A 20,511-nucleotide genomic window follows, 5' to 3' on the forward strand; every position below is an offset into this window, starting at 1 on the left:
TAGAAACAAACGTTTGTGCAACAAGTGTAAACAGATGTAAATGACAAAACAACAGGCTTAATTTTAAATAATTATCAAAAACGATGAACAATATTCAAATATCCAATTGAAAGGAGTCTCGGTCGCCATTCACATCAGTGTTTAACCAGGAGTTCAGTTGTCTAAAATTGCTGGAGGACATGTAGCCTAAAGGTTAATTCATACATTTTCACAGACAAGGCTTAAGCTAGTCCCATGCAGACTAAAATGCATGTTTGAGCTGTTTTAACTCGACCTGCACTGGCATATCTTAAAATATGTACATATCTTAACTGATATATCTTAAAATATGTCAGTTCCATTGTTTTGGCTCAATATGCACCCCAGTGATGTTTTTTTTTTTCTAAGACATGTTTATAAAAGTCACTTAAATGCTCTTATTTAACTAAGGCCTAATAATGGCTCAATCTAAGCCCTGTCTGTGTAAATCGGGCCATAATGTTTATACTGCCTTGTTAGAAAATAGGAAGAGTCATTTTATTGTCATGCACTGTAAAAAATATGATAAATAAGTTGCATGTTTTTACATTACTTTAAAATAATTTAAGCAATTTCAACTTTCTTTTATAAGTTAAATGAGATTCAACTTGACTTGTTCAGCCAATTTATACTTAATACAAAGCAGCAACATAACTTTCATAAAGTTAAGAAAATGAACAAAGATGAAACAAGTGGAAATTCTTTTTTACAGTGTAAATTTGACATGAGAGAGAATACATGAATACATAAAATATGACTCTCGTCCATGCCATTTTTCCCATCGTAAAAAAAACCCCTTACGTAATGTTAGTCTTTTTATTGCAGGACAAGAATGTCACATACACAAAATATACAGAGGATTTACACAGTATTCTCACTGTTACAGAATAAATTATCCAAATATATTATCCAGGAAATAATATTAAATAAATTACGTTTAGTCTTTTTTTTTACTACTTACATATTTCATAATCCCAATAAATTGCATCAGTTCAGTATGACGTAAAATGATCTAGATTTTACCCCTACTGCACAATTAATTCTTCTGAGTATTATATGTGGATGTGATACCTCTCGATTACTCTTAAATAACTTCCACCAGTGCATTAACATAGCCAACCAATTTACAAATGTAAAAATTTGTTTTTAGACACAATATTCTTGTTATTCCAAATAAAAGATTTTGTGTGGAAATGTAATCATTGCCACACAACTGCACAGCAATTAAACGACACGAGAACACTAAAGTTACTGCTAGCTAGCCTTCCCTAAAGCATCTAAGGAAGTTACAGAATGGAAATAATCAATAACGTTACCCAAAGTGTAAATGCATGAACATTATCAGATTCCTAACTCATAACTTTCATATTTTAAGTTGTTACAACAATTTCTCGAGAAGTCTCCGGTTCGAAGCTGAGACAGAAGAGATGCGCTGCTTTAACTACCGTCATTGTAAAAAGGGCCTATTCTGCTTAACATCTCCTTTTGTGTTCCACTAAAGAAAGTAATACACTTAGAACACAATATGAGTGTTTAGCAATGAATATAAATTGATAAAACACAAGATTTTTTTTGCTCAGATCATTAATAGACATTTATTGCTTAGTTCAAATATATACACACTGTAGACAGTACATTTAAGGCCATCGACCTGTAAAGTTGAATTTAATAGCAAATCTATGAAATACAGATGGATACTTGTTGTTCAACCTATTGACTATTGTAACAAAACCTTTGTTTTTACTAAATAAATGGATGTTGCTGAAACAACCATTCAGGCTATTGCACATTCATGGACATTGTTTGAACAGATACTGTGATGGCTTGATGGCCTTATTGATTTTTTGTTTTGAGCATGCTTCAGTGAAATTTCCTAGCAAATATTCAGTTGAAGCCCTAAAAGTATTTGCATTAGCACGTGTTTGGTTTCCTTCAGCTGTCCGAACAATGCGTTTTTTCCTAAATGCATTAAATTTGCTGCATTGTTTTTAAGTTAGGAGAGACCTGTTTGAAAAAAAAAAAAAAGGAAGTAGTCAAAGTTATGACCTTGTATTCCGAATAATGATGTTAGTTTTCATTCAAGCAAGCATTAAAGGGTATTTGTTATTTAATGTCATTTTTGGGCTAAACTGCATACAGTATGGTGCAAAGTGTTCAATTTTATTAAAGGGTTACTTCACCCAAAAAATTTAATGAAATGAAAATGTAATTCCAAACCCGTAAGACCTTTGTTCATCTTCGGGACACGAATTAAGTTATTTTTGATGAAATCCGAGAGCTTTCTGACCCCCCCCACATGGACTGAAACGTTATTACCACTTTCAAGGCTCAGAAAGGTAGTACAGACATTGTTAAAATAGTCCATGTGACTACAGTGATTCAACCTTTATTCAACAATTTCTTCTCTTCTGTGTCGGTCTCTGATGTTATTCACGTTGTAAACATAGTGCAGCGCTTTCGGGTTCTATTACCTTTCTGGGCCTTGAAAGTGGTAATAACGTTTCTATGTGGGATCAGAAAGCTCTAATATTTCATCAAAACTATCTTAATTCGTGTTCCGAAGATGAACGAAGGTCTTACGGGTTTGGAACGACATGAGGGTGAGTAATTAATGACAGAATTTTCATTTTTGGGTGAAATAACCCTTTAACTGTTTGTGTAATTCATCAGTAGTGTCATTCACCTCAAAGTCTGTCCCTGTGCATTCCTTAATGTCAGCTGGTGTCAGCCCCTCCCAGACCTCAATCAGGGTTAAACCTTTGTTCTTGTCCACATCGAATACCGCCTGGAGAAGAAAGGAGAACAATGTGACCATGACAGAAGTGCCATCAAATGTGCAGCCATGTGCAATTGAACTCCTCTGACCTTGAGGATGTGGTCAGACAGGGTAGAGAAATGCATTGTAGTGAAAAAAGCACAGGAAAAGGGACTTTGTGATGTAATGAAATAAAACCACATTGAAAACCTGGGAATTTAAACCTGCAAATAGTTACGAAGAAAGAAAGGAATATGAAATATTTCAGACGTTACTTCATTTCTTGGTCACTATTCAAATGAGTCATTTTTTAACTCCTTTGTTAAATATTCATGATTCCACTGAAACTCAGATGCTCTTTGGATCATCTCAAATCATGCTGGAGAAAATCATCATTGGGTTTTATATAAAAACTAGTGGAGCTCAAGTTGCTTATTAAAGCAAAGGGGGCATACCAAATACTTGAATGTTTTATATTTAACTTTTTCATTATTTAACATCATTTTTTAAAATAAATAAATAAAATAACCGCTACAAAAATGCTAAATAGAGACGTATTAAATCGAGCATACTGTGTTAGTTCAGGCAGGTCACGTAGTCAAGCTCTGCTATCAGCTGATTGGAAAAATTCTAACTCCGCCCCATCAGCTGATCCGATTCCTATGCACTCAATTGGCAACTCTCAAACAGGGCGCCTTACTTAAGCATAGCTTCACTTCAATCTGCCTGCTTGGATGCTTCTGCTGCATGCTGCTTTTGCAACCCACCTCCTCCCCAGCTCCTCCTTAAACTGTGTTTAACTTAATCAATGTCATTCTGTTGTCATCGATGCATACTCTGTTCTAAATGGGGGATTTGCTCTGCCCTCCCAGTTTAAAACGGGAGGTTGTCCCCAGAATCTGCTGCTGTTCCCTGTCTTGGCTTTTCATGGAGCTCATGAAAAGGATGGGGAATTTAGAACAGAGCCATACCGCCAAATGTAAAATTTTGCAAAACATGCCAATAAAAAGTTGACTAAAAATTTGTCTATGGTGTTTTTAACTTAAGTGGATCTGACTGAACTAGTGGTCTTAGGCTTTTATACCCTACTATATATTTAAAAATATTTTTGACATTACATCACATGCGCAGCAGATCTGTACTGAGATGAAAGGGCGTTTTTCATAATAATTCTGCTCTAATTTGGATGATGTACTGTAAAATTAGCTCCTGAAAAAAGAATGGATATTTTACATGCAAACTACGAGGGCTGTTTTTTTGTTAGCATTGCTTTTATTGTGTTCTCTGTTTAATTCTGCTTGCCTTGTAGTGATAAGTACACCACCTTAGTAATGGGTACTAAAACAATGTTAATGGGCTCAAAACAGGTGAGGACATCATTGATATAACAACATTTAATACTATTATTGTTATACAAATGCAATGGTAAAACAAAAGCACATTTGTCTGCGTCACAACTTGCAAAAGGTCAAGCGCATGCATTGTGCATGCTAAAGGCTACTACTGAACCAAATCATGTATGTTTGCATTAAACCAGCAGTCTATTTTTACTGTTCAATGTGACCCAGATCTAACGTTCATGTAGTCTCATTTCCCCCAATACCTGTGGAGCACAACCTGCCATGGGCAGCATGCTTGCTGTCGCTTCGCCTTGAGCCTGCTGTCTCTGTATCCTCTCTTCCATCTCGATGAGAAGCTCTAATTGCAGGAGGATTTGCTTGGGTGTGTAACAATGCAGGCGATAACATTAATCTACTTGCCAGAGTCCCAGCCGTAAACTCTGACAGTCCAAAAAATGTTCCTCTCCTCAGAGATTTTGTGCTGCATGCTTATTTTTTTTTCAACAATCAGGGGAAGGCGAATTGAACAGTCAAATATGGCAAGATGGATGGTGTAATCACATCACAACTTGCCAGCAATGTTTAAATAAAAACTTCCATCGCTGGAAATACGCGTGCTGCTGAGATGACAAGTGGCAAATAGGCTCAGAAAACCACTTTTAGATTCATATCTAGGAAACAATGTTTGCCCAGTATTAGTTACATTTCTATGACAACACTTGAAAAGCATCGTATGATAAAAATAAGTCTATTAACTAAGATATGAACCATATATGTTAAGTTTCATTCATTGGCTTTAACAGTTGCTCTTTCTTTGGGATATTTCTGTGGGAGGTTCAAAAAGACTGCATAACCCTCATGTTCTTTTGAGAGTAACTTTACAGTCCTTGGGCCCTATTTTAATGATCTGCGCGCATGGTCTGAAGCGCACGGTGTAAGTGCACTTAGGGCGTGTCCAAATCTACTTTTGCTAGTTTAATGACAGAAAAATGTTTGGCGCGCCTGGTACATGGCCTAAAAGGGTTGCACCTAGTCTCTTAATGAGTAATGGGTGTGTTTTTGGAATAACATGAAATAACCTAATCAGAGTCATATCTCCCATTCCCTTTAAAAGCCAGTTGCGCTTGCACCATGGCGGAATTTGCGAGCAGAAAGACTGAACACTTCTCCAGAGGAATATTTATAAAAATATTTGTGTGCTGCTGCGCTTGTATGTAAAAAGCAGAGTGTACGCATATTGTGCACCCGCATATAGGCACACATTACTAACGCGCCCTTTGAATAACACAAAAAAATATTGCGCCATTGACTTTAGACCAGGTTTCAGTTGGTCAATGGCGCAATGACTCAAAATAGCAACGTGCCAACAATACGCCTGAAAACACCTCGTTTTCATATGAGCACGCCCATGGGCGCACAAATGTGGCGCAGGACGTGAAAATGATAACTGCGTCAGGCTGAAACTAGCAAAATGGCGCCGGGTGTATGATAGAGCCCCAGATGTTTGGGGTCAACAGTAATTTCAAAATGTACTTCTTATTTTCCCTTCAAATTAATTTACAGCTGTATTTCCTTGTTAGGTCATTGCATAAAAAAAACATGATTTCTTTTTATTTATTATTACTATTATTCATAATAATAATGTTGTTTCTATTCGGGGTCAATTTTAGCAAAAACAAATATACACAACCTTTCAAAATCTTAAGGTCAGTAAAAATTAATAGTTTTTTTTTCAGCAAGTATGAAGTAAATCAAAATTCTATTTTTTTTTATATTTCAAATAAATGTATCTTGAAATTTCTATTAGTCAAAGAACCCTGTAAAAATCGCAGCACAAAAGTTTTCAATTTGCATATTAACATAGCAAATTAAACTGTAATATCAGTTTATCATAACAGATTATCATAAGTTTAGAAAAAGCCACCAAGTCTTAAGCAGATACCGTACTTCAAGGTTAAGCATGTTTCATGAGTTATTAAAATGGCCTTGGGATCTCGCAGAACATGAAGGTTAAGCAGCCGAGCGGTTCTTCTTATAACCAGAGCTAAAGCTCAGCTTGTTAGGCTGACAGACAGGGGTTGTGTTGAACAGCGGGGTGGCATGGCAAACACAGGCTGAATAGAAGGTGGTGGCACTGTAGCTGGAGAGGTCTAACCTTTCTCAATGTTGACAGAATCCTTTCATTGGAAACCATGTTGTGTGATTGTTACAAAGGAAATGCTGGCAAAACATGGAGACTAAAAGGTAAGGAGGGGAGGAAGGCAGGTAAGACTGTTTAGTGATACCGCTAGTGAGAAGAGAGGCCGGCTCAACAAGCGCTAGCAGCAGTCCATAAAAACCAGCTGAGATAGCCTATGAACAGCTGCATCATTCAAGAGCCCCTGAACCATCTCCTAAGGCTTTTTTGATGAGTGGACAACATATCCTTAGCCCCCACAGTCCAGCTGGGATTCCCAGCTCTTCGAACCCTGGCCATGTGGCAGGGCTGATAATATTATTAAGTAACATTCACATTAAAAAGCTCTGCGTTTGAAAAATCAGCCGATATGTAATGTCACTCCGATCAGGAGATTTGATTAGGGTTGGTCCAATAATTGGATTTCCATTTTCTACTGCCTATGTGCCGTGTCATAACAATTCGTCATGTCCCCTTTTGTCTTCGCACATGCGTTAAGAGAAAAGAGCAAAGCCATTTTCACAGCTTTTCACTGTGGTGACTGAAGTTTTGTCCGAGGCTGATTCGGTATATTGATGAAGTGATAAGCTGCTGAATAGATGACATTTATTCTTTACCAGAGGAGACTGGTGTGGGCTGTTGATTAAAACGGCCTCCTAATGTTAAAAGGGTAAAATCAATGACTCTTTTAAATCAAAACCCACCTTTTCTGTGATTATACGGTCCACACACTGCTTTCCAGTCAGAGGCAGATTGCATTTCTCCATAATCTTGTGTTTACCACCCTATGAAATACATCAAATAACAAAACAAAGTATATAAAATATACTGTAGAAGTTTCATTAGCACACAATAAAATGAAAACAATGGAAACAATAAAATATTTTTATTTATTTTTATAATCTCTCTCTCTCTCTCTCTCTCTCTCTATCTCTATCTCTATCTCTATCTCTATCTCTATCTCTATCTCTATCTCTATCTCTATCTCTATCTCTATCTCTATCTCTATCTCTATCTCTATCTCTATCTCTATCTCTCTCTCTCTCTCTCTCTCTCTCTCTCTCTCTCTCTCTCTCTCTCTCTCTCTCTCTCTCTCTCTCTCTCTCTCTCTCTCTCTCTCTCTCTCTCTCTCTCTCTCTCTCTCTCTCTCTCTCTCTCTCTCTCTCTCTCTCTCTCTCTCTCTCTCTCTCTCTCTCTCTCTATATATATATATATATATATATATATATTCCATATCAATATATATATATATATATATTAATTAGGGCTGTCAATAGATTATATTTTTGTAATTGCGATTAATTGCACCCTTTTGTGCGATTAATCGTGATTAATCACACATTTATTGATTAATTGTGTTTAATCACACATTTATTGTGCCATTAATCTTACACCATTTATCTCGTTTAACACGTTCATTTTGTCATCATTTTCTATATCCAGCAAAGTAAACAAGGTGATTCTCACAAAACTGTATTTTCTGCAATCTTTTTTCAAGGTAAATTTTGTTGTCTTTCCAAAAAGGGACACTTAGAGACTCCAAAAGGACAGCAAATAACTAAATGATGCATATACCTACTACAGTACACAGATCCATTCATAATTACTAAACACTGCAACATACACATGACAAATCAAAACATTATCCTGAATGTGTGTTGAAACAACTTAAATGTACTGAAATGTGTGCATACATAAAAGAGAGTGCAGATACAAGGTTTTTTTGCGCATCAACAAACTCGCGCTTACTTGCTGTAAGACTTCTGTACATCACCGCAATCATCTTTACCTTGATTCTAATCCTTCAAAACTTTACAAGCAAGGCGCTGGGCTCGGGTTAAAGGGTTCGATTAGAAATGTCCGCCTACCCAGGGTTACAGGTGCCTGTTCCATTGTAGATGCTAGTCCACACTAATAAGTTTTAGTTTAAAAACGCATTTTTTCTCTCCTTTTTTGGCCTTCCTACCATACTGTGACAGCATTTTTGTTCTGTGAAAACGGAGCTTTGGGAAAACGCTTTCCCAAGTGGATAAATTTGAAAATGCCGGTTTCGCATTGTAGCGTGGACTGTGAAAACAGAGGTATGTGAAAACGATGACGCATGTTTAGCCATGTGACGCATACTAAACTGATAGATATGCATGTTTATACTGCTATTATGCTAAAATTCAAGATTTAAGAATTCACTGCCTTTCAGGTCATTAAATAGAATTGTCAAGATCCATAATATGTCACAAAACAGAGCAACTGCATAAGTCTAACACAAGTTTTGTAACAAAAAAGCAAAGCAAGTTCATCATTAATTGTGGCTAATTGTGTATATCAATCCTCTTATCTGTAGAATATTATTTTGATTAAACATTTCTCTAAATGTATAAATGAATATGAAATATATTCATCAAGTGAATAATCATTCCATTAGATAATTCCACAAACTGCCCCCCCCCCCCAAAAAAAAAATACACACACACACACACACACACACACACAATTTAGTGATATAATCGTAGAAACCGACTATAATATGAATATGCTTGTGACTAATTTATACTGAAAAAAAAAAAAATTATTTACACTACATGAATTTTATTTTAAAATTCGGCATGGTCAATTTAGAATTTAGTAAAAAAAGGAATTATCAATTAAATTCATCCCCCACTCAGCCCATGGGTACAGAAAACACTCTAAACTAGCTATGTTCATCATCAACCGTAATGGATACACTGACACTGCTGACTCCATGTTCTGTTGTATCAGGGGATAATAATTATATAGCTGCTGGTGGTTAATTCTACTCATGTCCAGAGATCTCATCCCAGCAGGGGCAGGCAGCTGGCCCTGTTAGCCTTCCCTCAGGGCAGCCACTGCCAGCATGAACAAAGCAAGGGCAGCATGTGAACAGCAGCCATATCTTTCTATGCCCATCTCTCTTGTCTTTCACCCCATCTCTGCCTGGACCAATGTGATCTGAGTGGTGTGAAGGGAGTTATGTCCCCAACGTCATAATCGAGACTATTCGCGACCCTGGAACAAATTTAAGCACATTTCACAGATGGGAACACTGAACTCTGACAGATTACTGAGCAATTGTGTCATTTATGTTCAATAGGGTGTTATGATGATGGACACAGCAAGGCGTCCAAATCTATGTCTGCATGAAGATTTAATTCGAAGGCATCTGTTTTACAGCATGTAGTGAGTTGGACTGACAAACTGCAAATGCACTGCATATACCACTAAAGCTGTGCCTAAAGAACTGTTTAAAGGAATAGTAAAGAGCACCCTCCAAACCTTATGCTGTCAAAGGTTTTTGAAGAATCTTTACAGAGCTCTTTCCATTCAATCACAGTTCATAGTGGCTATCAAGTTATAAAAAGACACCATAAAAGCAGCTGAAAAGTAGTCTGTGTGACTCATGCAGTATATTACAAATCTTCTGAAGCCATACAAACCTATAGTGCGGCTTTAAAACACATTGAATGTAAATCATAAGACTGTGTCTATATCGGACACAACAGTTGATCTAGAGGCTGTCTAAACGAGACACGACAAAGCGAAAATCCATTTGTTCTTCGTGTCACAAGTAGCACGAGCGCTTAAAGTATGTCTGAAATATAACAGGGTATCAGTTGTAGACAGGATCTCTGATTATAATGGGTTCTATTTGCTTTTGTCGCATCACGCCGCTCATGTCTTTTTTTTTACGATGCTTTCATTGCTTCATGCCTTCTTGTAGGGATGCACCGATATTAAAACTGTGGTCAATACCTTTAAAGGGATAGTTCACCCAAAAAGGAAAAATTTGTCATCACTTACTCACCCTCAAGGTTTTCCAAACCTGCATGAGTTTCTTTCTTCCGCAGAACACAAAAGAAGATACTTTAAACAATGTTGGTAACCAGACAGTTGACGGTAACCATTGACTTTAATAGCAGGAAAAAATATTCAATGGCCACCGTCAACTGTCTGGTTACCAACATAGTTTAAAATATCTTCTTTTGTGTTCCATAAAAGAAAGACATTTGTACGGGTTTGGAACAAGATGAGGGTGATTAAATGACGACAATATTTCATTTTTGGGTGAACAACCCCTTCAAGCCGATAACAAAGACTATAGATATAGAAAGACGGTTCATTCCTATCACTTATGAATGGGAGAAACTGCAAGGCGCAATAGGGTGGTATACTTCCCGCCTTCTAATGGCTCATTTCCACAGAGCAGTACAGATCAGTACAGTATGCAATTTTTTACGTTTCCATCGTCAGAAGTTGTGAATGGTACCCTAATTCCGAATCGTACTTAGCACAGTAGTCTGGTACTCAAGGGTGGAGCTAGACTCACTGCAGAACGTTGATTGGTTGACAGAGAATCGCCACTTGCGCGTGCTTTTTCGGCTGTGTTTTTCCTTGCAGCCTTGGCTCAAACAAAGCATGTCTTCTACTTGTGACAAACAGCCACATGCAGAGAAGCAAGAACAAGATCTGCTGTATGTTGTCCATTGTTGTTTACCGTTTTGCTTTATTCTTTGCGCGAGAATGACATAGATCGCTACACCACGCCTATCATAAGGGTACTGTTGGTGGTGGAAACGCAAGCTGGATCAAGGTTTACTGTCCCGAATCATACCGTACTGAACCGCACTGCTCGGTGGAAACGAGCCATTAGTAAAAGAGCCAAACACTGATTGGTAAAGTAATTGCGTCACTGCAGCTGCTGTTAGAAGCTCGGGTTCCCATTGAAACCTGAGACTTGTGCCAAGGACTGCAATTGCACATTGGCTGGTCAGCCTGAAAAATAAGCTTTTTTGCTATTTGAGCATAAGAAACAAAATTTATGGGACAGTTCATGTCAGATTTTGTTGCTGATTTGAAATACCCGAAATAGCTGCCTGTAGGCGTTGCAAATATGGCCGCCGAGTGAACAGTCTTTCCTTGAAAGGGACCCTGGCATATAATTATTTTCATGATATGGCCAAAAATTGATAAATGACCAATACTAAATACATAAAAAAAAAAAAAAAAAAAAAAAAAAAAAGTTTTTTAGATGTTATTTATAGTGAAAATAGTGTCAGGTACTATTTGTGCCTCAGTGTATTCTAGCATAATATGTAGAATGCAATAATAACAGCATCTTCAGTGTAAATGATAATCCCCCGGTTTCACAGACAATGCTTAAGCTAATCCTAGACTAAAATGCATGTTTGAGCTATTTTAACTGAAAGAATCTTGCACTGACAAATCTTAAAATATGTCAGTGGCATTGTTTTGTCTCAAGATGCACACCAGCAATGTTTTTTTCTTGGGCACGTTTATAAAAGTTACTTAAATGTCCTAATTGAACTAAGGCCTAATCCTGGCTTAGTCTAAGCCCTGTCTGTGAAACCGGGCCAATATTTATAAAATCATAAATGGTCTAACCCTATCCGTTAAACACTTTATTCCCACTAATAATTACTTGTTAGACACATTATTTTGACTTTTCGAATATTTTCTTTGTTTTTATTCTAAATGAATGCATCTCCAAACTGATATGCGATGGGAAAAGGGAGAAGAATGAGTTCAGAAAAAGGCAAAAGGTCTGTGGCATCAAAAGCTAGAGCAAACCACCTTAAGCTTGGTTTATACTCGCTGCATCATTTTAAATGCCAAAGGTGAATTTAGGCATTACAATAGTATATGATATGCAGTATGAAAAATGGATATACATTTTTGTGCTAAGGAATGTATTTAACATTGTTATACAGTTATTTTTAGTTAAAGATGAACTTTAAGTGAGACTTAGATGATAGTCTAAATGTAAAAACAGAGGAAAATGAGAAAGCAAATATCCAATATCATACAAAAAAACTGACAAAACTAGGGATGCACACCACATCGGGTGTTGTGCATCCCTAGTTTTGACTGTTTTTTTAGTGCTGTTTAGAGCCCCTAGTAACTATAAAAGGTATGGCAAAAATGTTCTATTTTGTGAGTAAATAATGACAATTTTCATTTTTTGGGTAACTATCATTTAAGGTTACAAACACACGCAGCAAATACCATTGACGCTGTGTGTATGCATACCACTGTCTGCACAGCTGAAAGCTTCTCAGAATACTGACGCCTCTCCAACTGTCTGCTTAGGGAAAAGAGATTCTGTCACTCACGGGAAATAATGATGCCCTTCTCACAGGCAATACGTGCCATGCAATGTGACTCAATAAGAATCTGTTCATTAAAACTGACTTCCCTCTACATTTAAAACAAAACTACTTAGAGGAATTACAACAAATATCACATCGTATCCTCGTAACACGATGTTCAACGCAAAATATTTTGGTCTTATACCTTTAATCTTCAAGAGCTGATTTGCCATCCTCTCAAGGGAAAGAGACATCACTTTATTTTTATAATCAGTCTTCCAAAAGTGCTGACATTTTTAAAAACTAGGGTTTGAATTGGGATTTCAGGGGTGGGGAAAGAGTTCCAATTTAGTGGTGATTCTGGTGACCTAGGAAAGGTATGACAAGGATAAATATACAAATATGACTAATACCTATATGATATGTCGGCCCAGTGGTATGATTCTTGCTTCGACACGAAGGATCCCGGGTTCTAAACTTGACCGTGTATATAACATTTAATACACCAAGCAAAATTGCTAACATACACTGCTGTTCAACAGCTTGGGATCAGAAAGATTTTATGTTTTTTTGAAAGAAATCGCTTATGCTCATTAAAGCTGCATTTATTTGATCAAAATAGAGTAAACACACTAATATTGTGAAATATTATTACAATATTGTTACAATTAAAAGTATTACAATTTCCTATTTTAATATATTTTAAAATATTTGCTGCTCACAAACATTTATTATCAATTTTGATCCACTTTTTTTTAGGATACTTTGATGAGAAAGTTCAAAAGAACAGCATTTATTTGAAATAGAAATCTACTTTAACAACCTGAATATTTTTTTTAATAGAGATCATTTGTAACATGTTTTTACTGTCAAGTAATTAAAAAAGTATTAATTTCTTTCAAAAAGAACAAAAAAACATTTGAAGGAAAGTGCATATATTGGAAACAGCACAAAGCAGAGGAAAGCATAAATATGTAATGAATTTCTGTAATTAAGTTTATTTTTTTTTGAAGAAGAACAGTCACTAAGTGGAGATGGAATCTGTGTACTGCATCAACATTGAATAAAAAAAGGAATTAAATTCCATTTCAAGGTCCTGGAATGTCATTCTGGATCATTCCGGCCAAATTGAACCCCTGGCTTATAACAGCACCGGAACACTTAGTGTTTGTCGTTCCGCTTGTCTTCATAAGTGACATTCCAGAACGGCCTTCAGTTGCTCTGTGACATGCAAAGCTTGATCATTTGGCTTCTTTTGGAACTAATTTCATTAGCAGAGCACACACAGGCATCTACGTTATGTCTAAAATGCAAGTTACGCTATATCAAATTCTTGTTTATTTACAAACTGCTATCAAATTCATATGCATACCGTAATATAGAAAGCATAACGCACTATCATGTGATTACACCTACCTTAGCAGAGTGCTCCATTGTAACAACCACTTTAGTTCCAGCACTGGCCACTAGATCCATAGCCCCTCCCATGCCTTTCACCATCTTACCCTGGAGGGAACATACAAAAAAAGATGTTGCAAGAAATGAGCAACACACACACATGTTCTTCAAAATACATTGTTACATTACAAACGCACAATATTTCAGGCTCTATGAAACAAATGAGACAAGCCATTAAAATGAAATCCTACAGTGGTCTATGTGTTTTAGTTCAATTCAAAGTGGATACAAAAGCTCGGTCCGGTTTGTTCTGGAGGGGATCTGAAAGGGCATTGTTGCTAGGAAACCATAAACCTGATTACCTGTGGCTGGAGTCACTTAACAAAAGGGCCTTTTCAGTGACGCTGATTTTATTGTTTTTTCGCAAACATGCATGAATGCAGAAACATGCACAAACATAAACTGGGCACATGGACGCTAAGAAATCCACAAGGAGTATATGTGTTAACACAACGTCTGATAATGACACTTGTTTTGTGCCATATAGATTTTGTTTCGATTTTGAATGCATCAACACAACATTTCCTGCCGTCCCTGAGGCAACACATTAAGTCAATGCCTAAATATTCTGCCATTCCTCAAAGAAAAATGAATCTTTTCCAGCGCCTTGACCATTCATGCTTCCTGATCCCCTGTAGTGTCATTTTACAGCAATTTCCAAACTCTATTTTATATGCTGTGGGAATTCATTTAAGAAAATGTCTTCTGCTGTTTCTCAAAGTATTCGGCTCGAGCTCAACCAGCATGATCTCCTTCAGTCTCCAACAGAGGCAGACGTACTTGAAATGCTTGAGTAGAATCTCAATAAAGATAGCTGAATATGAATGTAATACCTAAAGTCTTGATGGGATTTTCATACTACAGGTGTTTGCATTTTGGGCATGCTCGGATACGGTGGAATGCCTCATTAAAATAAATATTATGAACAATATTATACAATTATTTTTCATAAAAGTCTCCTTTTCTTAATGGCAAGATATCACAGTATCCTAATATGTGACCATGGACCATCATAAGGGTACATTTTTGAAATCGAGATTCATACATCATATGAAAGCTGAATAAATAAACTTTCCATTGATGTATGGTTTGTTTAATATTTGGTCGAGATACATCTATTTGGAAAATCTGGAATCTGAGGGTGCAAAAAATCTAAACGTTGAGAAAATCGCCTTTAAAGTTGTCCAAATGAAGTCCTTAGCAATGCATATTACTAATAATAATAACTGTATGACATATTTACGGAAGGACGTTTACAAAATATATTCATGAAACATGATCTTTCAGAATTATTGGCACCCCTGGTAAATATGATCAAAGATGGCTGTAAAAATAAATCTGCATTGTTTATCCTTTTGATCTTTCATAAAAAATAAATAAATAAATAAAAACAACAACTAACCTTTCATTGAAGTAAAATAATTGCAAGTGGATGTAAACTCACATTATGAAATAAATGATTCTTTCCAAAACACGTGGGCCATAATTATTTGTACCCTTTTATTATTTACCATTTCTCAATACGAATCTCTCCAGATCCTTCAGATTCCCAGGTCCATGTTGGTGCTTCTTTTTAGTTCACCCAACTTATTTTCTATAGGGTTCAGGTCAAGGGAACTGGGCTGGTCATGGCAGAAGCTTAATTTAGTGCTCAGTGACCATTTTTGTGTTGATGTCGATGTTTGTTTTTGGATCGTTGTCCTGATGGATGATCCAACCACGGCCTATTATAAGATTTCAAGCAGTGGCCGTCAGGTTTTGAATTTGTATCTGTTGGTATTGAAGCGGCAGTGGAATTTCAGAATCCGCACATCCACTGCCGCTTCAGTATTTGGATGTCCAGAATGTCCAGACAAGATGTCCAGAACCTCCAGCACTAGGCCCACAACATTAAAGATCCAGCAGTATTTAACTGTGGTCATGGGGTACTTTTTATCCCTGTTTACACCAAAACCATCTGGTGGGTTTGCTGCCAAAAAGCTCTTTTTTTAGTTTCATCTGACCATAGAAGCTGGACCCATTTGAGGTTTTAGTCATGTCTGAAAAATGAATATGCTGGAGTTTGTTTCTGGATGAGCAAAAAGGATTTTTCTTGAAACCCGTGCAAACAACATGTGGTGGTATAGTGGTTGTTTGATTTTTTCTTTTAGGCTTTTTGACCTCAAGACTCAACTAATCTCTGCAATTCTCCATCTGTGATCCTTGGAGAGTATTTGGCCACTCAAACTCTCCTCCTAACCGCAACGATATAGACACATGTCCTCTTCCAGACAGATTCGTAACATATTTAGTCAATTGGAACTTCTTAATTATTGCCCTGATGGTGGAAATGGGTAATTTCAATGCTTTAGCTATTTTCTTACAGCCTTTCTATTTTTTGAATATCAACAATCTTTTGCTGCACATCAGAGCTATATTCTTTGGTTTTACTCATTATGATGAATGATTAAGGGAATTTGGCCTTTGTGTTTCCTCACATAGACGTCATAGCTAGACCATTTCATGTTCCTAGTCACCCTGGTGTGCTACTTTTTTCATATTAATGAGAATATACTTCAGAGATATTTTCCCAAAAAAATTCTAGGGGTGGAAATAATTGTGGCCAACGTGTTTTAGAGAAAAACATAACGTGATTTCCCCAGCACTTTTACCAATTCTTTTACTTCAATGAAAGGTTAGATTTTTGCGAATTTCTTTTAATGGAAGATCAAAAGGATAAACAATGCAGATTTATTTTCACAGCCATCTTTGTTCTTAAATATTGAATAATTTAATGCTTAAATAACAATTCAGCCATTTCATGACAAAATGCATCACTTACTACATTACAGCATGATAAAAAAAATGTTTTACAGCACATTTAAACCCATTTTTTTTAATTGTTGATTGACAGTTTAATTGTTGATTGACAGATTAGTTGCAGATCTTCAGTGTAGTTCTTCAATGTCTTTTGCACGCACAAGGTTTACATCAAAAGCTCAGTGTGGTTTTTAAAGTTCAATGTTTCTTTAATTGGCATCATTTTGTTATATTTGACTTTTTATTAAAGTATTTAAAGACTAATATTACTTCCAAATTAGTTTTAAGCAGCAATAATTGCAATTCAAATGTGATCTTGTGCAGTATTCATTGAAATTTTTGCTGATACCCCGCCATACATATGGCTTTCCTACAACTTAATAACAATAGAAAATAAGTGGTACCAGATGGCGATATAAGCTTTCATTGAGATTCCATCCTTGAAAACAGTTCACAAATTACATCAAATGACGTATATGGATGGATATGAAACTTGAACTGTCATTTGTCAGATGATGAATCATAATGCATTAACCAGTTGAAAATGGTCCAAGAGTCTCAAAACCACAGAAACCAAAGAGCAAATCAATCAATCAACCAACCAACCAACCAACCTCATCATCACTGCAAAGGGCTGTTAACACAGAGAGCTTGACAAGCACGCAAATAAATAACTGGGGGCAAAGTGGAAAGGAAAGGGCCAAGTGCAGACACCTGCATAGGCTTTTTTCTTCTTCATTTAAGCAGGCTTTGAAGGAGGCACATTCTGGAAGGAGAGCTGTTTACACGTTGGGAAAGTGGCACATGGAAGTGCTGCGTGGGTGTGTGTGTATATATCCGTGTTGAGGGGATTTTTCACATGGAAAAAACCCCCACAACTTTAGTGGACTGCAGACTGAGAGTTTCCATGACAACTTATCAAATATTTCCCCTGTAAATCACACTATCCTTACATTTCATGCCTACTGATGAAGACGAGAAATTATGCCCTTCACTTCAGGCAATTTCCTTTTGTCGGCTTGCATCCTTATCCGCTCCTTCAAACTCATTCTCTCCTACACAAACTGGCTGGACATTTACATGCGTGGTAATTCAACGGCGGCTGGCGTTAATGCCGTTTCCTAGACAACAATTGAAGCGCCAGTGACAGTGTGACAAAAGGCTGTGTAGTTTAACAGAGCTGAACATCTGCAGACAATTGAATAAGTCTTCACATCTTGAAGGACGTCTGTGAACTTTATGGTATAACATTTCATGTTCTTTTTTTTTTTTTTACTATTAACCAGAAACATAACCTTTTGGCAAGGTGGCTTTCCTCTGTGCAGCGTATTACCTGCTGTCACTTCCTAATTATATATCAAGAAGTTTCTGGATTCCACAAGACCTCTGAACGTGTGGTATCTGCAACAAGACATTAAGAGACCATCAAGGGGTGTACAAAGGTCTGCAACAATCTTTAGGTACTGTAAAGCCCCTTTCACACAGATATTCCATAAAATACACAGATAATGTGTCCTGGGATTTGTCTCAGGATCGATTGATTTTGGATCATTCACAATGCCAGTGATTTTCTGGAATCTGTGCGTGCGTTCACATACATTCCGTAAAGACAAGTGACATCAGGATGTGATGTGTAATGTGTCCGCAGCGTCTTAAAGCAACACTGTGTAACTTTTTTAGTTTATTCTTAGCTAAAAACACTTAGTTCTTTCAAAAATATATGTGCTCATTAATGTGTATTTACTTCTTTCAAGTAATAAAGTATTCTCGTAAATTTATAATATGCCATTGAAAATACATACGGGTAAGGGGTTCGAATGCGGGTCGCCATGTTGCCCCTCCATCTTGAAAGTACATTAGCCAAAGAGGGACATACCCATAAATTAAAGCTTTGCCTTTCGCGTTTTAACACTCGATGGCACCGTGTCGAATGTGGACGAGGTCGAACTGGAAGCCATATTAATCTTGGACTAAATCGGCCACCGTAGGAGTTAAAACGAAATCGGAATTGAGAGGAAGAGAAACTAATATTCACTGGATGGTCATATACCTTTTAAACGCTAGATGGGGGAAAATATCACACAGTGTAGCTTTAAGTTTAGCGTCACTCCTTAAGCATCACCCCTTATGGCATTGGTCCTGTCTTTTGTTCACACAGGGCGTGTTACAGGACTGATCCCAGAAATGTTACTAGGTCCCCATCCTGGGATGTGTTTGCGTTCACCCAAAAGGCATTCTAGCAATTCTATGGCAATTTTCTGGGATCAAGAGAGCTTAAGTGGTACATGTCAAAGTAACATTCACATGACACAAACCCAGCTTTCATTCACGTGAATGAAAAGAAAACATGATTCATCAGACCAGGTAACCTTCTTCTTCCATTGCTCCATGATTTAATTCTGATGTTCATGTGCCCATTGTCGGCGCTTTCGGCAGTAAACGGGGTCATCATGGGCACTCTGACCAGTCTGCGGCTATGTAGGCAGCAGAGCCCTTTCTATCATGGACCGCATTTAATCATTCAGCAATATCAGCTACAGTGGTTCTTCTGTGTGATCAGTCCAGACGGCTAGCCTTCGCTCCTCGCATGCATCAATAAGCCTTGTAAGCCCATGACCCTGGCGCTAGTTCCCTGGTTATCCTTCCTTGCACCACTTTTAGTAGGTACTAACCACTGCATACCCTAAAACTTGCCATTTTGGAAATGCTCTGACCCATTTGTCTAGCCACCACTATTTGCCCTTTGTCAAAGTAACTTTTGACAGATCTTTTCGCTTGGCCGTTTTTCTTGCTTGAGAACACATGAAATTGAAGAACTAACTGTTCGCTTGCTGCATGATCTATTTCAGGTACCATTGTAAAGATATAATCAATGTTAATTACTTCACCTTTCAGTGGTTTTAATGTTGTGCCTTATCAGTGTTTATTGAAGGATGCTGATAACCAAAGGTTTGGTTACCATTAACTTCAATTGTATGAAAAAAGAAAAAAAAAGAAAAAAAAAAGACATTTATCAAAATATCGCACGCACGCACGCACGCACGCACACACACACACGCACTATATATATATATATATTGCCAAAAGTATTGGGACACCCCTCCAAATAATTGAATTCAGGTGTTCCAATCACTTCCATGGCCACAGGTGTATAAAATCAAGCACCTATGCATGCATACTGCGTCAACAAACATTTGTGAAAGAATGGGTCGCTCTCAGGAGCTCAGTGAACTCAAGCGTGGTACCGTGATAGGCTGCCACAAGTCCATTTGTGAAATTTCCTCACTTCTAAATATTCCACGGTAAACTGTTAGTGGTAATATAACAAAGTGGAAGCAATTGGGAACAACAGCACCTCAGCCACGAAGTAAAATCACAGAGCGGGGTCAGTGCATACAGAAACCTCCAAACTTTGTGGGACCTTCAGATTAGCTCAAGAACAGTGGGTAGAGAGCTTCATGGAATGGGTTTCCATGGCCGAGCAGCGGCATCCAAGCCTTACATCACAAAGTGCAATGCAAAGTGTCGGATGCAGTGATGTAAAGCACGCCACCACTGGACTCAAGAGCAGTGGAGACGTTTTATCTGGAGTGTCGGATCACACTTCTCTGTCTGGCAATCCAATGGAGGAGTCTGGGTTTGATGGTTGCCAGGGGAATGGTACTTGCCTGACTGCATTGTGCCAAGTGTACAATTTGGTGAAAGGGTGTGTGTGTGTGTGTGTGTGTGCATTTTTCAGGGGTTGGGCTTGGCCCCTTAATTCCTGTGAAAGGAACTCTTAATGCTTCAGCATACCAATACATTTTGGACAATCTCATGCTTCCAACTTTGTGGGAACAGTTT

General features: G+C 37.4%; 1 protein-coding gene across 1 annotated transcript in view; it reads right to left on the reverse strand.

The window, feature by feature from the left end:
• Positions 1 to 636: 636 nt before the first annotated feature.
• The window catches only part of oxct1a (3-oxoacid CoA transferase 1a), a 58,351-nt gene continuing 38,476 nt past the window's right edge, over positions 637 to 20,511 (reverse strand). The window contains exons 14-17 of the mRNA XM_079827967.1: positions 13,828 to 13,917; positions 6,994 to 7,074; positions 2,702 to 2,803; positions 637 to 2,022 (exon numbers count right to left, since the gene is read on the reverse strand). Of these exons, the coding sequence (XP_079684093.1) occupies positions 1,987 to 2,022; positions 2,702 to 2,803; positions 6,994 to 7,074; positions 13,828 to 13,917 (309 nt within the window). The 3' untranslated portion in view covers positions 637 to 1,986. The remainder of the gene's footprint in view (positions 2,023 to 2,701; positions 2,804 to 6,993; positions 7,075 to 13,827; positions 13,918 to 20,511) is intronic.

This window comes from Gobio gobio (assembly GCF_949357685.1).
Source record: "Gobio gobio genome assembly, chromosome: 10".
Taxonomy (NCBI): Eukaryota; Metazoa; Chordata; class Actinopteri; order Cypriniformes; family Gobionidae; genus Gobio; species Gobio gobio.